At 38.1% G+C, this 13246-nt stretch overlaps 1 protein-coding gene across 2 annotated transcripts in view; it reads right to left on the bottom strand.

Annotated features, from left to right (window-relative positions):
- Window positions 1–13246, bottom strand: part of katnb1 (katanin p80 (WD repeat containing) subunit B 1) — a 70306-nt gene that overhangs the window by 18073 nt on the left and 38987 nt on the right. The window contains exons 7-13 of one of the 2 annotated variants that reach the window (XM_069901105.1): window positions 9219–9334; window positions 8039–8110; window positions 7011–7161; window positions 4741–4928; window positions 4275–4411; window positions 1677–1727; window positions 1126–1202 (exon numbers count right to left, since the gene is read on the bottom strand). In XM_069901105.1, coding sequence (XP_069757206.1) covers window positions 1126–1202; window positions 1677–1727; window positions 4275–4411; window positions 4741–4928; window positions 7011–7161; window positions 8039–8110; window positions 9219–9334 — 792 coding nt within the window. The remainder of the gene's footprint in view (window positions 1–1125; window positions 1203–1676; window positions 1728–4274; window positions 4412–4740; window positions 4929–7010; window positions 7162–8038; window positions 8111–9218; window positions 9335–13246) is intronic. The other variant, XM_069901106.1, reaches the window with a different exon arrangement.

Here is a 13246-nt window from a genome sequence, read left to right as displayed (position 1 = left end):
TCTGCAACCCCTCGTGGCTGCTGCCAAACAGAGGCACCGCCATCTTGGGCGCAGACCCCGCAGTCGCAGGATTTTAATCAAATTACCGTTGCCTCCTTTAACAGGTCATTCAAAGCCTGCGTGGAGCTGATGGCAGTTGAGTTGATGGTTGGACCCTGCATCTCAGCTCCTCACTCCCCGTGGCTCCGCATGAGTGGCAGCACTGCCGTTACAGCAGTGCCACCATTTTCAAACAGCAGTGAAGGCTGCTATCAAAGGAGTGCTCTAAAATTTACAAGACTCATCCTATGGGACTGAAAGATGTCAAGAACACAAGGAATAGACCAGGAATTGGGCAGATGGCACCACAATCTTGCTCCGTCATAAATCCATTTTATTTAATCTCTTATCTTCCAATTTCCTTTGGGGTCCAAAAATCACCATTCTCAGACATACTCAATGCTGTAATCAGGGGTTAAACTCAAGCAATGAAGACAAACATTTTTATCCGGAGGATTGAAAACCTTGGGCTTTCTCAGCTTCAGTGATCCATGGCCACTAAGTTGATCAGTACATTCCTTGCAGAGATCAATACAATTTTGGGCGGAAGGAACACTGGATCTGAAATCAAAGATCAGCAATGATCTCACTGATGTGTGCCAAAGATAGGGCATATCCTCATTTTTTCCTTATGGCACAACAATTAAACCCAAAATCTTCGGGTGCAACTTGGAAAGAATAATAGCAACAGCAGGCCCCAAATTGGTGGAGCAACAAATCCTAGATCTGATTGCAAAGACCTTAAATTGACAGCTACAGTCCTGCTGATGATTAAATGGTATCCAATAGTAACCAAAGGCAAATGATGTGACTGGAAATTTTCAGGAGTGCTCTCAATGAGAAAGGGTATCATTCAGTCTTTAGCTGATTTTCATTTGAGCATTCTAGCAGAAGACAACTGGGAATTCCACGAACTCTCAGTAATTCAATGGTTAAGTTTGTCAAGTGCTGTTGTGCTAATCCAAATACAAAGGGAGGTCCTGAAATTTAGTATTTGATTTGTTTTATAGAAGGTACATTGCTGGGTTGATACATGTACTAGATTAATGGCTCATGAGAAAAGGTCTTGCAAATTACATTACTGACCTGTAATCTTTTTATTCCCGCAGAATACATCTCTGTTGGAGGAGTCACTTTCTCAGGTTCCTTCACTGAAATACTATCTACACAAAAATCCATCAGGCAAAATTAACAAAATGTACACAATGACAAGCACCAATGAGCCTTAACTTTAAGTCCAGTGACTGCAAATGAAACAACATGTATAAATGGTCATCACTAAAGCAAATAGACATTTGTAAATGTTTGGTTATTGAGTACCTGGAAACGTACACTTTAAAGATAAAATGACCAATGTAGTTTATTACTTTCACTAGAAAGGTGGGAGATTTTTTTTTCTAAATTTCAGAATCAGCTTCATGTGATTAAACTGGGAAACAAAACATTGCATGCAAAATAAATTATGTATTAAACTGCCACCTAGTGTGCAAATGGAAACATGTTCAACACTTGCATTGAAAGCGGCAGACTTCTCCAAAGTGATCAAAAAAAGGATGCAATTTTTCCCAAAGCAAGAATAAATGAAACAAACTATCACCCACAGATGCCCATAAGAAGATCTTTCAAAAGGAACTTACCATCTTCTGGTGGAGCAGGGAAGGGATCAACTCGCCGAGGTGGAGTTCGAGCTGTCAGAAAAACACCAACAAGGCAACAATATTTCTCAATGAGCTTCCCAGTAGATTTTCTTCAACTTAAGAAGACAACTGATTATAGTTTCAAACTTTTACTTATTACTTATTACTATTAACTTAACCCTCTTCTAATTCGAAGTGCACAAGTTTAAAAAAAAAAGTTCTTTGATTCACAGTCCAATCTCACTTCTCACTCCCCCAAGTTCACCAGTTTCAGGCAATTCTTATACTGTGCACGTAATTTAACATTTATGAATTTTACCAGGCTTTGGTGCTTGAAATGTAAATGGTTACCACTCAGGAAGGTTCTTGTCAGTTTTCAGAGAGATTTCTTGCACATTGGACATCCATAACTGATTCTTTCTGATCAGCCACTTCAGTGTCTTGCTGAAGAAACTTGCCCCATCAGGGTTTTCCAGATAGTAACCTTTTTCTTTAAGGTCACCACAGAGTTCCTTTTTGTTTCCCTTATTTCAAGTGAAACATTATGCAGCCAGTCCTCTCCTCTTTTATGGACCACAAGGGCTTTGACTAGGCTGAACTAAGAACTCACAACCCATCTTCAAAATGGGTTTTTCCACAAGCTTTCCAGCTTGTCCTGTTCCAGTCCCAGCTGCTGCTGCTGACTGTAAAACTGAATTCTCTCTCACACACACACACACACACACACACACACACACACACACACACACACACACACACACACACACACAGAGAAAAAAAAAAACTACATGACCCTTTTAGAACAGCCAATTGTACTCAGACAGACTGCGGTTCCGGACCTAATTTTCCAAGTTCGTTCATGTTGCTTTCCAAAACAATAATCCATTGCTCCACAACATGTCCAATTAAAACCTATTTGTGAAATCCTTATAGGCATTCTTCAAAGTTTTTGCAAAGGCACTCTGAGTCTGAACTGACTGGCTTGAGCAGAGCTCTGGCATTTTAAATGAGATCTGTTTTGAAGGGTTTGTCTGTGACCTCCACTAAAAAAAAAGCCACAATTTATCTCCTTTAAAACATAACTACATACAATATAAAATATAACAACCTGTCACGGCAGAGAGTTGCTCAAATGTAGCAAGATTATTATCAATAAATAAATCATAAAAATCCTTAATACCTAATCTGAACCATTTCTGAAAAGCAGAGTCCATCAAAGAAGGTTGAAAAAAGTAATTCGATAGAATAGACCAAAAAGAAAAAATCTTTGGAGTCCAAAAGGTTTTCTAAACTGGAACCAAATCCTAATCATGTGTTTGACCACTAAATTATCAATCTTTTTACCAATAGGAAAAGGCAAAAATGCTCCAAGTATTGAAACAATAGAAAATTTCTGAGTTGAATTCAACTCCAAGTCAACCAAAACTAGGCCACGTGTTTCATTATAATATAACCAAAATATAATGTAACAAATATCAACAGCCCTGACCACGGACTCACACACAGGCACCAGCTTCCCGCCCATTCGAGCTCCCGATGCCCTCCTATCCAAGTTCCCAACGGCCCCAACTTGGACTCACCTCCCGACCCTGGCTGCTCATCCAAGTTCCTGATACCCCAAACACCAACTTACCACCCAGTCCCACTAGCCCATCCTAGCTCACAACACCCTGGCCACCCATCCATCAAAGCTTTCAACGCCCCAAACAAGGACTTATCAGTATAAATAAAATATTTGGAATGCACGTGTTCTTTTTGATTATTGAAACTAATACAAATTAGCAATTTAAAAACTATATACATGAATAATCATTATTACACACATGACTTCTTAATATTATATTAAGTTTTTGTAACAAAATGTGCAAGCAAGAGTAAAAAATGTAATAGTTTTTCTTGTCTTGTGGCTCTTAAACATCTGAAGTTTATTGCATGTGGCTCTTAGGTGAAGCAAGTTTGGCCACCCCTGTATTAAATCAATCTTTATCATTGATATCATGTGTGTTTCACCACCCCCCCCCACTCCCCACAATTCATTATTGAGATAGCTCAATATTTTGAAGTTCATCTGCAACCTATAACTCCGGATTCTACAATGCAGCAAGATGCCTTTAAAAAAAATTCCAGAATGTTTGCACAATTCAAAGGTTTCTTGATGAAAGTTAAGCTAGCTTTCATTGTAAACATCAATGACAACCATGTGGGTACCATGTGACAGAAAAATGTTTATAGGATTGTATTCATTATCATCAATAACCGAGAAAACTTAAAAAAAAATGTCAGTAATAAGGGTGCTCTTTTCAAGGGATTTGAATTGTAGCTTCAACATCTACAATTCAAACATTACAATTTCAAAAACTAAAAGAAATTAATATAAAAATTTCTACATCAAATATTATTTGATTGTTACTTGGATCATAAAGCAACAGATTAATCAATCAAAATTTGACAGCAACTATTTCCAAAAAGAACATTTCACAAATATTCAAACTGAAACTAAGTTATTCACCAAACTGCTTTTAATAATTCTATAAAATCCATTACATTCTTAAACATGTTCAATGCGTGTAGAAGTATAAGGAAAAGAGCTTTGCTGACCAATAGCATTTTGTGGCTGGAAGATCTCCTTGTATTCCTCTGGGTTTCGGATTTCCGCAGTTGACTCCTTGTCATCCTTCTCCTCCTCTGCACTCTGGTTTCTTCCTTCATTCTCTGGCTCTTCTTTCACTTTGCTACTGAGACAACACACTTTGCATTTGAAGCAGAATTGCTACCGCAGATCATTTACCAATCAGTTCCATTTGTGTATTGAACCAAAAACACCCTCCAAAATGATTTCAAGGCACAAAAAAAATCAATACTGCGAGAAGACTACCAAAAGCTTGGTCAAAAACAGTTTGAAAGAGGGAGCTACCTTCTTCATTCTCATCACAAAAGTACCCCAATTCATCATGGACCTTGGACAAATTTAAACCAATGCCTATAAAGAAACAGGAACAAATAAAGGGACATCCCTTTGATCTGGAGTCTCCTTGTAGTGTATGAACAATACAGGTTACTTTACCTTTGAGGTCTGTTGCAGCTGGTTAGTGGTCGCTCATAATTGCGTCTGATTGCAGCTCCTTTCATTACTGGTAGATTGAAGAGTTTTTCATCATCGACTGTGCCCTGGACAATTGAACCAGTCTTCTTCACTCTATTCAGATCCACTACAAATGTTGAAACTGTCACTTGACTGAAAGAAGCTCCAATCTATTACATGAAGAAGAGCATAATGATAGAAAACAGCACTTGATGTAAACAGCAAAAAGTGCTTATATTTCACATTAAGATAACATGTTCAAGCAGAACAGTTATTTCAGGCGCAAACATAAGTGTATAGCACATATTGCTAATTCCACCAATTATTTTTAAAATTACCTAATCTTTTATTTCAATGTATTACCTGAAATACCTTGACCAAGAACATGATAATCCACCATATTGAGTCAGATCACAATTTGGAGCTTCATACCAGAACACACAAAATACTACACCAATTGAAAATATAATAAACAGCTCCAGAGAGCAAGAACACAAGAAGTCCACTTCTGATCTTTCAGCTGTGAAAGGATTGGCAGGAAACTTTTGCTTTAATCTTTCGTGCAATCTTTAACCACTTTTCTCTCATCACTAAAATTACTCTCCCAAATCATCAAGACTTATTTCAATACCCTATTACAAATTATACCTAATTCTTTAAATGGAGCTAGCAAAAGTTACAATCATTCTCACTTTTCAGCCTGCAGCACCATCCTTACTGCTGAGCTCACTCAGTGCTGCAGGGGCGCCTTCTTGTTAATCAATTACTTATGAAAAACAGATGTGAAGTCAGTAACATACATCTGCCATTTGTCAGACAAAATTTCTGGCAACAAGGTGAATAAAGAGCGAATTTGTGTTAAGTGATATTGGTTAAGATGAAGAATTTTAGACATCAGGGAATTTCCCCTTTTGCACAAGTGCAAAAGCATACCAAGCGGATGACAAAAATGGATAATATAAAGAGTTAGTTTCTCAAAATTATAACCTTCCATTAGAATTGATCAGTTATTGACTTTAAAATTAATTTTTTTCCTCTCAATTGTTGATGCCAATTACTTTTTCAAGGTCCACAGTATTTTGCCAAGATAAATGTTTCTAGTTTTTGTTGTTTCAGATGGGATAAAGGAGTTAAAAGAGGTGGCAATCAGGTAGAGTGTCATAGCTGCATTTAGAGAACCCAATGGTGTGCTCAACTACTGGGACAGTGTGGAGCGAGATCAGATATAACGAAGGTGCAATCACTTTGATAGGGCGATATTATAGGCTTCCCAATAGCCATTAGGAAATGGAGGAACAGATATGTGGACAGGTTAAGGAAAGTTACAAATGCAACGGGGTTATAGACATTGGAGACTTCAATTTCCTGAATATTGACCAAGATGTTACAAATACCAGAGGTTTAGATGGGGTAAAAATTGTTAAGTGCATCCAGGAGTTTCTTGAAGTAGTAGATCTTCTGCTGGCAAATAAGCCAACCCTGGTGATCAGAATTTGAATGGGGAAATATTTTGGGAATAGTGATCACTCTTCCTTAATTTTCAAGATAGTTATGGACCAGGATAAGATTGAGCTTTGGTTAAGCACATTTGGAATTCTGAGTTCAATTCTGTTTGCTCCATTACAAGAAGGATAGCAAGGCTTTGTAAATGATACAGAAGAGATTTAGCAGGATGTGGCCTGGTTTAGAGAGTTTGAATTATGGGTTTTGTTCTTTTCTCTGGGTTGAGGGATGATCTGATAGGGCTTTATAAAAATCATAAGAGGCATTAATAGGGTGGACGGTCAGAAGTTTTCGTCAGGGCAAAAGCATCACACACTGGAGGAAGTGTTCAAGGTGAAGAGGAAGAAGTTTAAGGGAAGTGTGGGACCTTTTTTTAAAAACTGCAGAGGGCTAGGTGCCTGGAATGGGCTACCATAGTAGCATTTAAGTACACACACACAAACATCAGGTGCAAGCCGCAGATTTTTTAGTTTGATTTGGATATTATGTTCGGCACAGATACTTGCTCCGAAGGGCCTGTTCCTGGGCTGTGCCATGTATAAACATGAATATAACAAAATGATCATCATCATTCATCTATTGTGTCATTCTCTTTCGTTCAGCAGTGTAATCACTTCTTGGAATCTTAATTTTTAATAACAAAGATGTATGGCTTTTTAATTACTATATATGTAATCCCAATATTTAACTAAATTTCTTCTAACTGCTATTTGTGTATTGCTTAATCCCCATGACTGAACAGGACATACCAATTGATTGGAACAGATGGCAAGATCTGTTGCTCTACCCCAGTTAACATGAAGTACATCAAAACAACGTGGAGGTTCCCAGCCGTAAACATGCAATGAATCCTGAGATCCACTGTATAGACAACATCCATCTGGATTGAATAAAATACACCTAAAACAAAATGAAGAAATGTGGAAAAAAATATTAACTGAGCAATTTTGTCAATGGGAAACTCATGTCATACATTCTAGCCATTGCAAAGTTGAATCAGCTTCATGACAATGTATCCAAGTATACAGCAACTATGGAAATTAATCAGCTCATCAAATAATCAATTATTTCAGAATTTACACCAATCCAACAAAAATTAAGGTACCTACATCAAAGTATACTTTATCTGGTAATAGAACATAGAAACGGACCAATGAAGTCACAAGATGAATGCTGGCTTTAACCAAGTTATATTCTCACGTGCTGCAATGACAAGGCCATTGCTATCATTAGTCAAAGGAAGAGGATGTGATGTAGTTGAAATCAACAACCATTCCCAGTCTCAAGCACAAAGCCATAGCAAAAAGTTCATGCACAAGGTCAAAAGGCAAGGACAGATGAGCTTCAGCTTTATTGAAAATCCCTTAAAAAGGTAGCTTTGAAATACATACAGTGACCTCATCAATAACACTGAAAAAAATATTAGCAGATCCATGGAGGATGCCAAAGGGGAAAAAATTGTGAACAAAAAAGAAAATGATGGTACTCAATTACAGAAGTTCCACCCAAAAAAAACTTTCAGCCAACTGAAAAGGACAGCCATAACCAAAATGAAAAAGCAGATAGAAATCGACATTATTGCTGCAACTATCATTGAATTACACCAATGTGCTACTCATAATTCTAAAGCTCACTGGCAGTAACACTTCAACAAACAAACAAGATGAGCAATTCCTCACTGATTATCCAACTTCACCCAATGTACACGTATTTGGGATCAACAAAAAAAAACCCCAGCTACAATCCTGCTTTAAATCATACAACACAGATCCTATACCTGACAGGAGTGCTCTTTACTTCCGTGCAGCTCACCATCTTAAACTTTTCTAGGTCCCAAAACTTTATTGTTCTGAAAGAGAAAAATAGAAGATTAAGTACTTGTGGAATTTAATTGCAAAGCCACATTTCCATTACTATACTGATTTATAAACAACCTTTACATTACAGCACTGAATTTAGTCATTTGTCTTTAAATATTTTGTATCTTCTATTTTCAAAACATATTAAACCCAGTTAAAAAAAATATTACATTTAGCATACATATTATGGGAGAGTTAAAATTAATTTAGTTCTTGGGCACCTAAAAGTACTATTTATAAATAAAGGATATTAGCACTGTTCAAAATAAATGAACATCATCACCAAAGGGAGCACATTACAACAATGTAAAGTAGAAGAACTACAAATGTGGACCCACAACATTGGAAATTAAGAAATTGTGGCCAATTTCAAAACGCGTCCATTCATTTTTAAAAATTTTTTTATTTTTCACACTATGAACCATATTGACCAAAATACATACAAACATTTCCCTCTTGAATATACACAGTGTCATTTTCTCCCCTTCCCCCCCTCCCTTGCCTCTCTCCTTCCCACCCCCTCCCCACCCACTAAACATTCAACATATACAATACAATACATTAAACCCATTAAACAATGTCATCACACGATGAAAATAAACAAGAAAATTGTGTCATCTACTTTTACACACTGGGCCAGTTCATTTCGTCGTCTTCTCATTCTGTCATTTTAGGAGGTGGAGATCCGCGGTAGGACCTCTCTGTTGTGTTCCATGAACGGTTCCAAAATTTGTTCGAATACTGTGATGTTATTTCCTAAATTATATGTTATTTTTTTCCAATGGAATACATTTATTCATTTCTATGTACCATTGCTGTATTCTTAGGCTCTCTTCTAATTTCCAGGTTGACATTATACATTTTTTTGCTACAGCTAAGGCTATCATAAGGCCAAGTTCTTTACTTCTTATATTACTAAGAAGGAAGATCTCTGGATTTTTTGGGACCCAACAGTATCAGACAGATGTTTTCGCTGTAAGAAGGAAATGGGAACAACAGTACATGCAATTTGGGCATGTGAGAAAGTGGAAAAGTTTTGGGAAGATCTAAATCAGGTATTAAATAAAATCACAAAATATAAAACACGTCCATTCTGACCTGTCAGAACTGCCTGAAGCCAGCAGATATTCATTGGGGTGGAACTCCACAATATTTACAGGTCCAGTGTGATCCGTAAATTCGGTTAGAATTTTTGCTGCTGACAAATCCCACAACTGAAAAAAAAACAAAATAAATGGCATTCACTAAAGGTAATTTTTTCTCCATTTAAGGATCTAGATGGGGGCAGGTAAATTCTACGTTTTTTTTGATAATAAGAAACAATTTGAAGAAAAAAGCTCAAGGCAAACTCAGCAGCTTAAATTTAAATGGATTTAGTTTTAAAAAGACATCTTTCTATCTGGAATTATTAAAAAACACACCTCATAACTTCCATGCTTTTTAAAAAAATTTTGATTAAGTAAAAGATTTCATAGTATCCAGTTTCGGCAAGATTCATTTGACATATATTGGCTGAGTATAGTAATGTCTCCTTCTGTTGTGCTACCAGCTACTAGGCAATACAGTTCAAAAATGAAACTGTATGATGTGTGACAGAGTATTTAGAGGTGGTTTGGGAGGAATTGTTAGAGCAGCTTGCACACACACATTTTAAAACACAGAATAGTTGCAGGACTTTTGCAGAATGCTTTTTGCAGGAGGCGACAAAGTTTTGACAGCAGCTTGCCTGGGAGAGCATGTGATCTTTCCAGGCAGAATAGAACAGTTTTGCTCTCAGAGAGGGAGGGTGTGAAACAGAGGAGACAGAAATCATTTCCAGAAGGTCAAGCTGGCAAACTTTGGAAGGCTGCCTGGTCAAAGGAGGAGATTGGCAGTCTGAAAGGTGAACTGTAAGAAAGAGGATCATCTGGAGAACCCTGAAGGGGGCAAGTTTCATCAGCAAGACTGATTGAGAAGGAATCAGTTGCGGATGTCCTGGAAAAGGAATCTCTCTGAAAGCCAGCAAGAACCCTCCTGAGTGGTAACCTGTTAAGCACCAAAGACTGGTGAACTTTGTTAATGCTAACTTCTGTGCACAGTACAAGAATTGCCTGCAACCAATGAGATTGGACTGTGATCCAAAGAACTTTTCTAATCTTAAATATACATTACGCACACCTGCGCTTAGTATTAGAGGGGAGATTAAGTAGTTAGGTAGGTTAAGTAATAAGTTAAAGTTTAATTCTGTTTTCTTGTACAAATATAATAAAAACTACTTTTGTTGAAGTAACTCTGTGTTGTGGTCCATATCTATTGCTGCTGGTTTTTGGGGTCCTCTGGACTCCGTAACAGATGTTTCATCAGGATCCTACCTAATTAAAAAAATCTTAGATGCCATACTAAAAAAAAAAATCAGCTAAAATACTCCTATTCCCAAAACTGTAGTCAGTGTTTTAATATACTGCAGGGAATGTTTCAGAAAATGTGCAATACACAAAAGTGTGGGAAAAACTCAGTAGGTCACGCAGCATCTATAGAAAAATTGAGCAGAAACTGCCCTTTTACAGACAGACACTGCAATAGCTCTGTGGGAAGGTATATCCAAGGCTTTTTCATGCTGTAATAACTTAAGAATACTTCTTTCACACAAGTGAATGCTGACCTGCATATTCTGTTTGAATTTTTATTTAAAAAAAAGTTCTCAGGTGCATATATATCAATGCAAGGAGTACCACAGGAAAGGCAGACAAGTTTAGAGCAGGAATTGTCAAGTGGAATTATGACATTGTGGTCATTATTAATCATCAAGGGTCCACACCACCCAGCACAGGCTCTGTTCTTGCTGCTGCCATCATGGAAGAGGTATCAGGGCCACAAGACTCACACACCAGATTCAGGAACAGCTGCTCCCCCTCCACCATCAGGCTCTTCAATAGGACTCTTATTTGTGCACTTTATTGATTTTTTAATTCTCTGTATTGCAGTCATTATCTGTTTATAATTCTTTATTTATTTACATCTGTACGTTGTGTACAGTTTTCTTTTGCACTACCTGCCTGTATGTGTTGTAATGTATGTACTCTGATAATAAAACTGAAATAGCAAAACTTGGTTGCAGAGGGTCAGGACTGGCACCTCAATGTTCTAGGGTTCTGCTAACTAGAGAGTGCACACAAAGCCAGACATCCAGAACTGCTGGAAGGTCATCAACTCAGTGAAAGTTGCATTTTAGTCTGACATAAATCTGTTGGTCTTTTAGCACATGGAGATATCAGTACTGGAATGTTACCATTTGACACACTCCAGGCTTCAGGAGGACAAGCTGAGGGATGCCTTGAGGCTTGGAGAAGCAAACGCTATGGGAAAGGACCATAGTCTATAGTCCTTCCATTACCAGGCATTGAGAGGCTGAGATAGAGGGGAGGTCCCTCAACAATAGAATGGGAGGAACAATAAGATACCATAGTGGTGGCACTGGTTTAAATATTAACAATGAACAGAGATGGAAATGTATGAATACAAAATTAAGGGTGGGAAGAGACTTAAGTTTTTTTCTTTTCTAATTAATTTATTGTGAATCAAGTTTATTTTGATTAATACAATAAAACTAGGGAGAGAGTGCAATACTGTATCTCCTATTAAAGACAATACAGATGACCAAAATATGTGCCAGGTAACACCTTGGTCCAGTGATCACAATGCAAATAGTTTTAAGATAATGATGGATAAAGATAGGTTGGGACTTCAGGTTGAGATTCTAAAGTGAAGAAAAGACAATTTTGAGGAAATAAGAAAGGATCTAGAAGCCATGGATTTGGAGCATGGCACCATGCTCCTGCCCTCCCAGCCTACCATTTTGTTCTGACACCTGCTGATATTTTTCCATATGTGAATGAAGGGCTCAGGCCCAAAAGATTAATATATATCTTTATCTTGTTACATTGTTTGTCCAACTAAGTTTCTTCATCATCGTGTTTTTACTTCAACCACACTGACTGGAGACTTTGGTGTTTTATTTATGGATTAGGATAGGTTGTTTTCTGGCAAGGAAGTGCTCAGTAAGTGGAAGACCTTCAAGGGTGAATTTTTGAGAGTACCTGTACAGAGTTTGCGTATGTTCTGACCAGGATTAAAGGCAAAAGGCCCTTTCAAGCTGCGGTGTAAAATGGTGTTAACTGGGCAATTTGCCAGGTTAGCACCCCATTCACACAGCAGCTTGAAAGGGTCCGACCCAGTCAGCGTGGTCCAAATCCAACTGGGTCCCTGACCTACCTCAGAAGTAGCCAGGAAACCCAGTTAAACTTACTTGGGCCGCGTCCACCAGTGATTTGAAAACAAAAATGGTCGACCCGGTTGTTCTGGTGACATCAGCACTTGTGCGCGTATGTTACCGGACTGCATCTATTGAAATGTGCAATGCTGCTACTCCAATGACTGTAGCATTCACCTGACAGCAGTGGTCACATCAGTTGCCTGCTGTACTGCAGCACAGCAGAGTTACCTAGCCAGCATCTGAAGATCGTTCCAGTTCAGATTTCACTTCTGGTGGCACTTCTGGTTAGTGCATGGCGTGTCATTCAATGCATCATTGCAGAGGCGGGATCCCCCTTAAATCACCGGGTTGGAAATTTAATGGGTCAATCACCCTGCAGCTTAAAAAGTGCTGGAAGCACTTTTGACACACTAATCACACCTGGTTCCAGGTGTTGCAGCCTAAAAGTGCCTAAAGTTAACAGGCATGAGGAACCTTGGTTTTCAAAGGATATTGGGGATCTGGTTAAGAAGAAGAGATGTACAGCAGGAATAGGCAACAAGAAGCAAATAAATTACTTCAAGAATATAATAAATGCAAGAAAATACTTGAGAAGGAAATCAAGAGGTTGCTTCAACAGGCAAGGTGAGAGAAAATCCTAAGGTCGTCTGCAGGTATATTAAAAGTAAAAAGGATAGCAAGGGACAAAATTGCTTGAAGATCAGTGATCGGTTATGTATGGAGCCAGAAGAGATGGGGGTGATCTTAAATGGGTCCTTTGTATCTGTATTTACTTAGGAAACTTGCTCAGAGTCTAGGGAAGTAAGACAAGCGAGCAGTGAGGTCATGGAACCTAAACAAATTAAAGAGAAGAGGGTGCTTGCTGTCGTAAAGC

Source organism: Narcine bancroftii, chromosome 10 (assembly GCF_036971445.1).
Source record: "Narcine bancroftii isolate sNarBan1 chromosome 10, sNarBan1.hap1, whole genome shotgun sequence".
Classification (NCBI taxonomy): domain Eukaryota; kingdom Metazoa; phylum Chordata; class Chondrichthyes; order Torpediniformes; family Narcinidae; genus Narcine; species Narcine bancroftii.
This window is presented reverse-complemented; position numbering and strand designations above follow the sequence as displayed.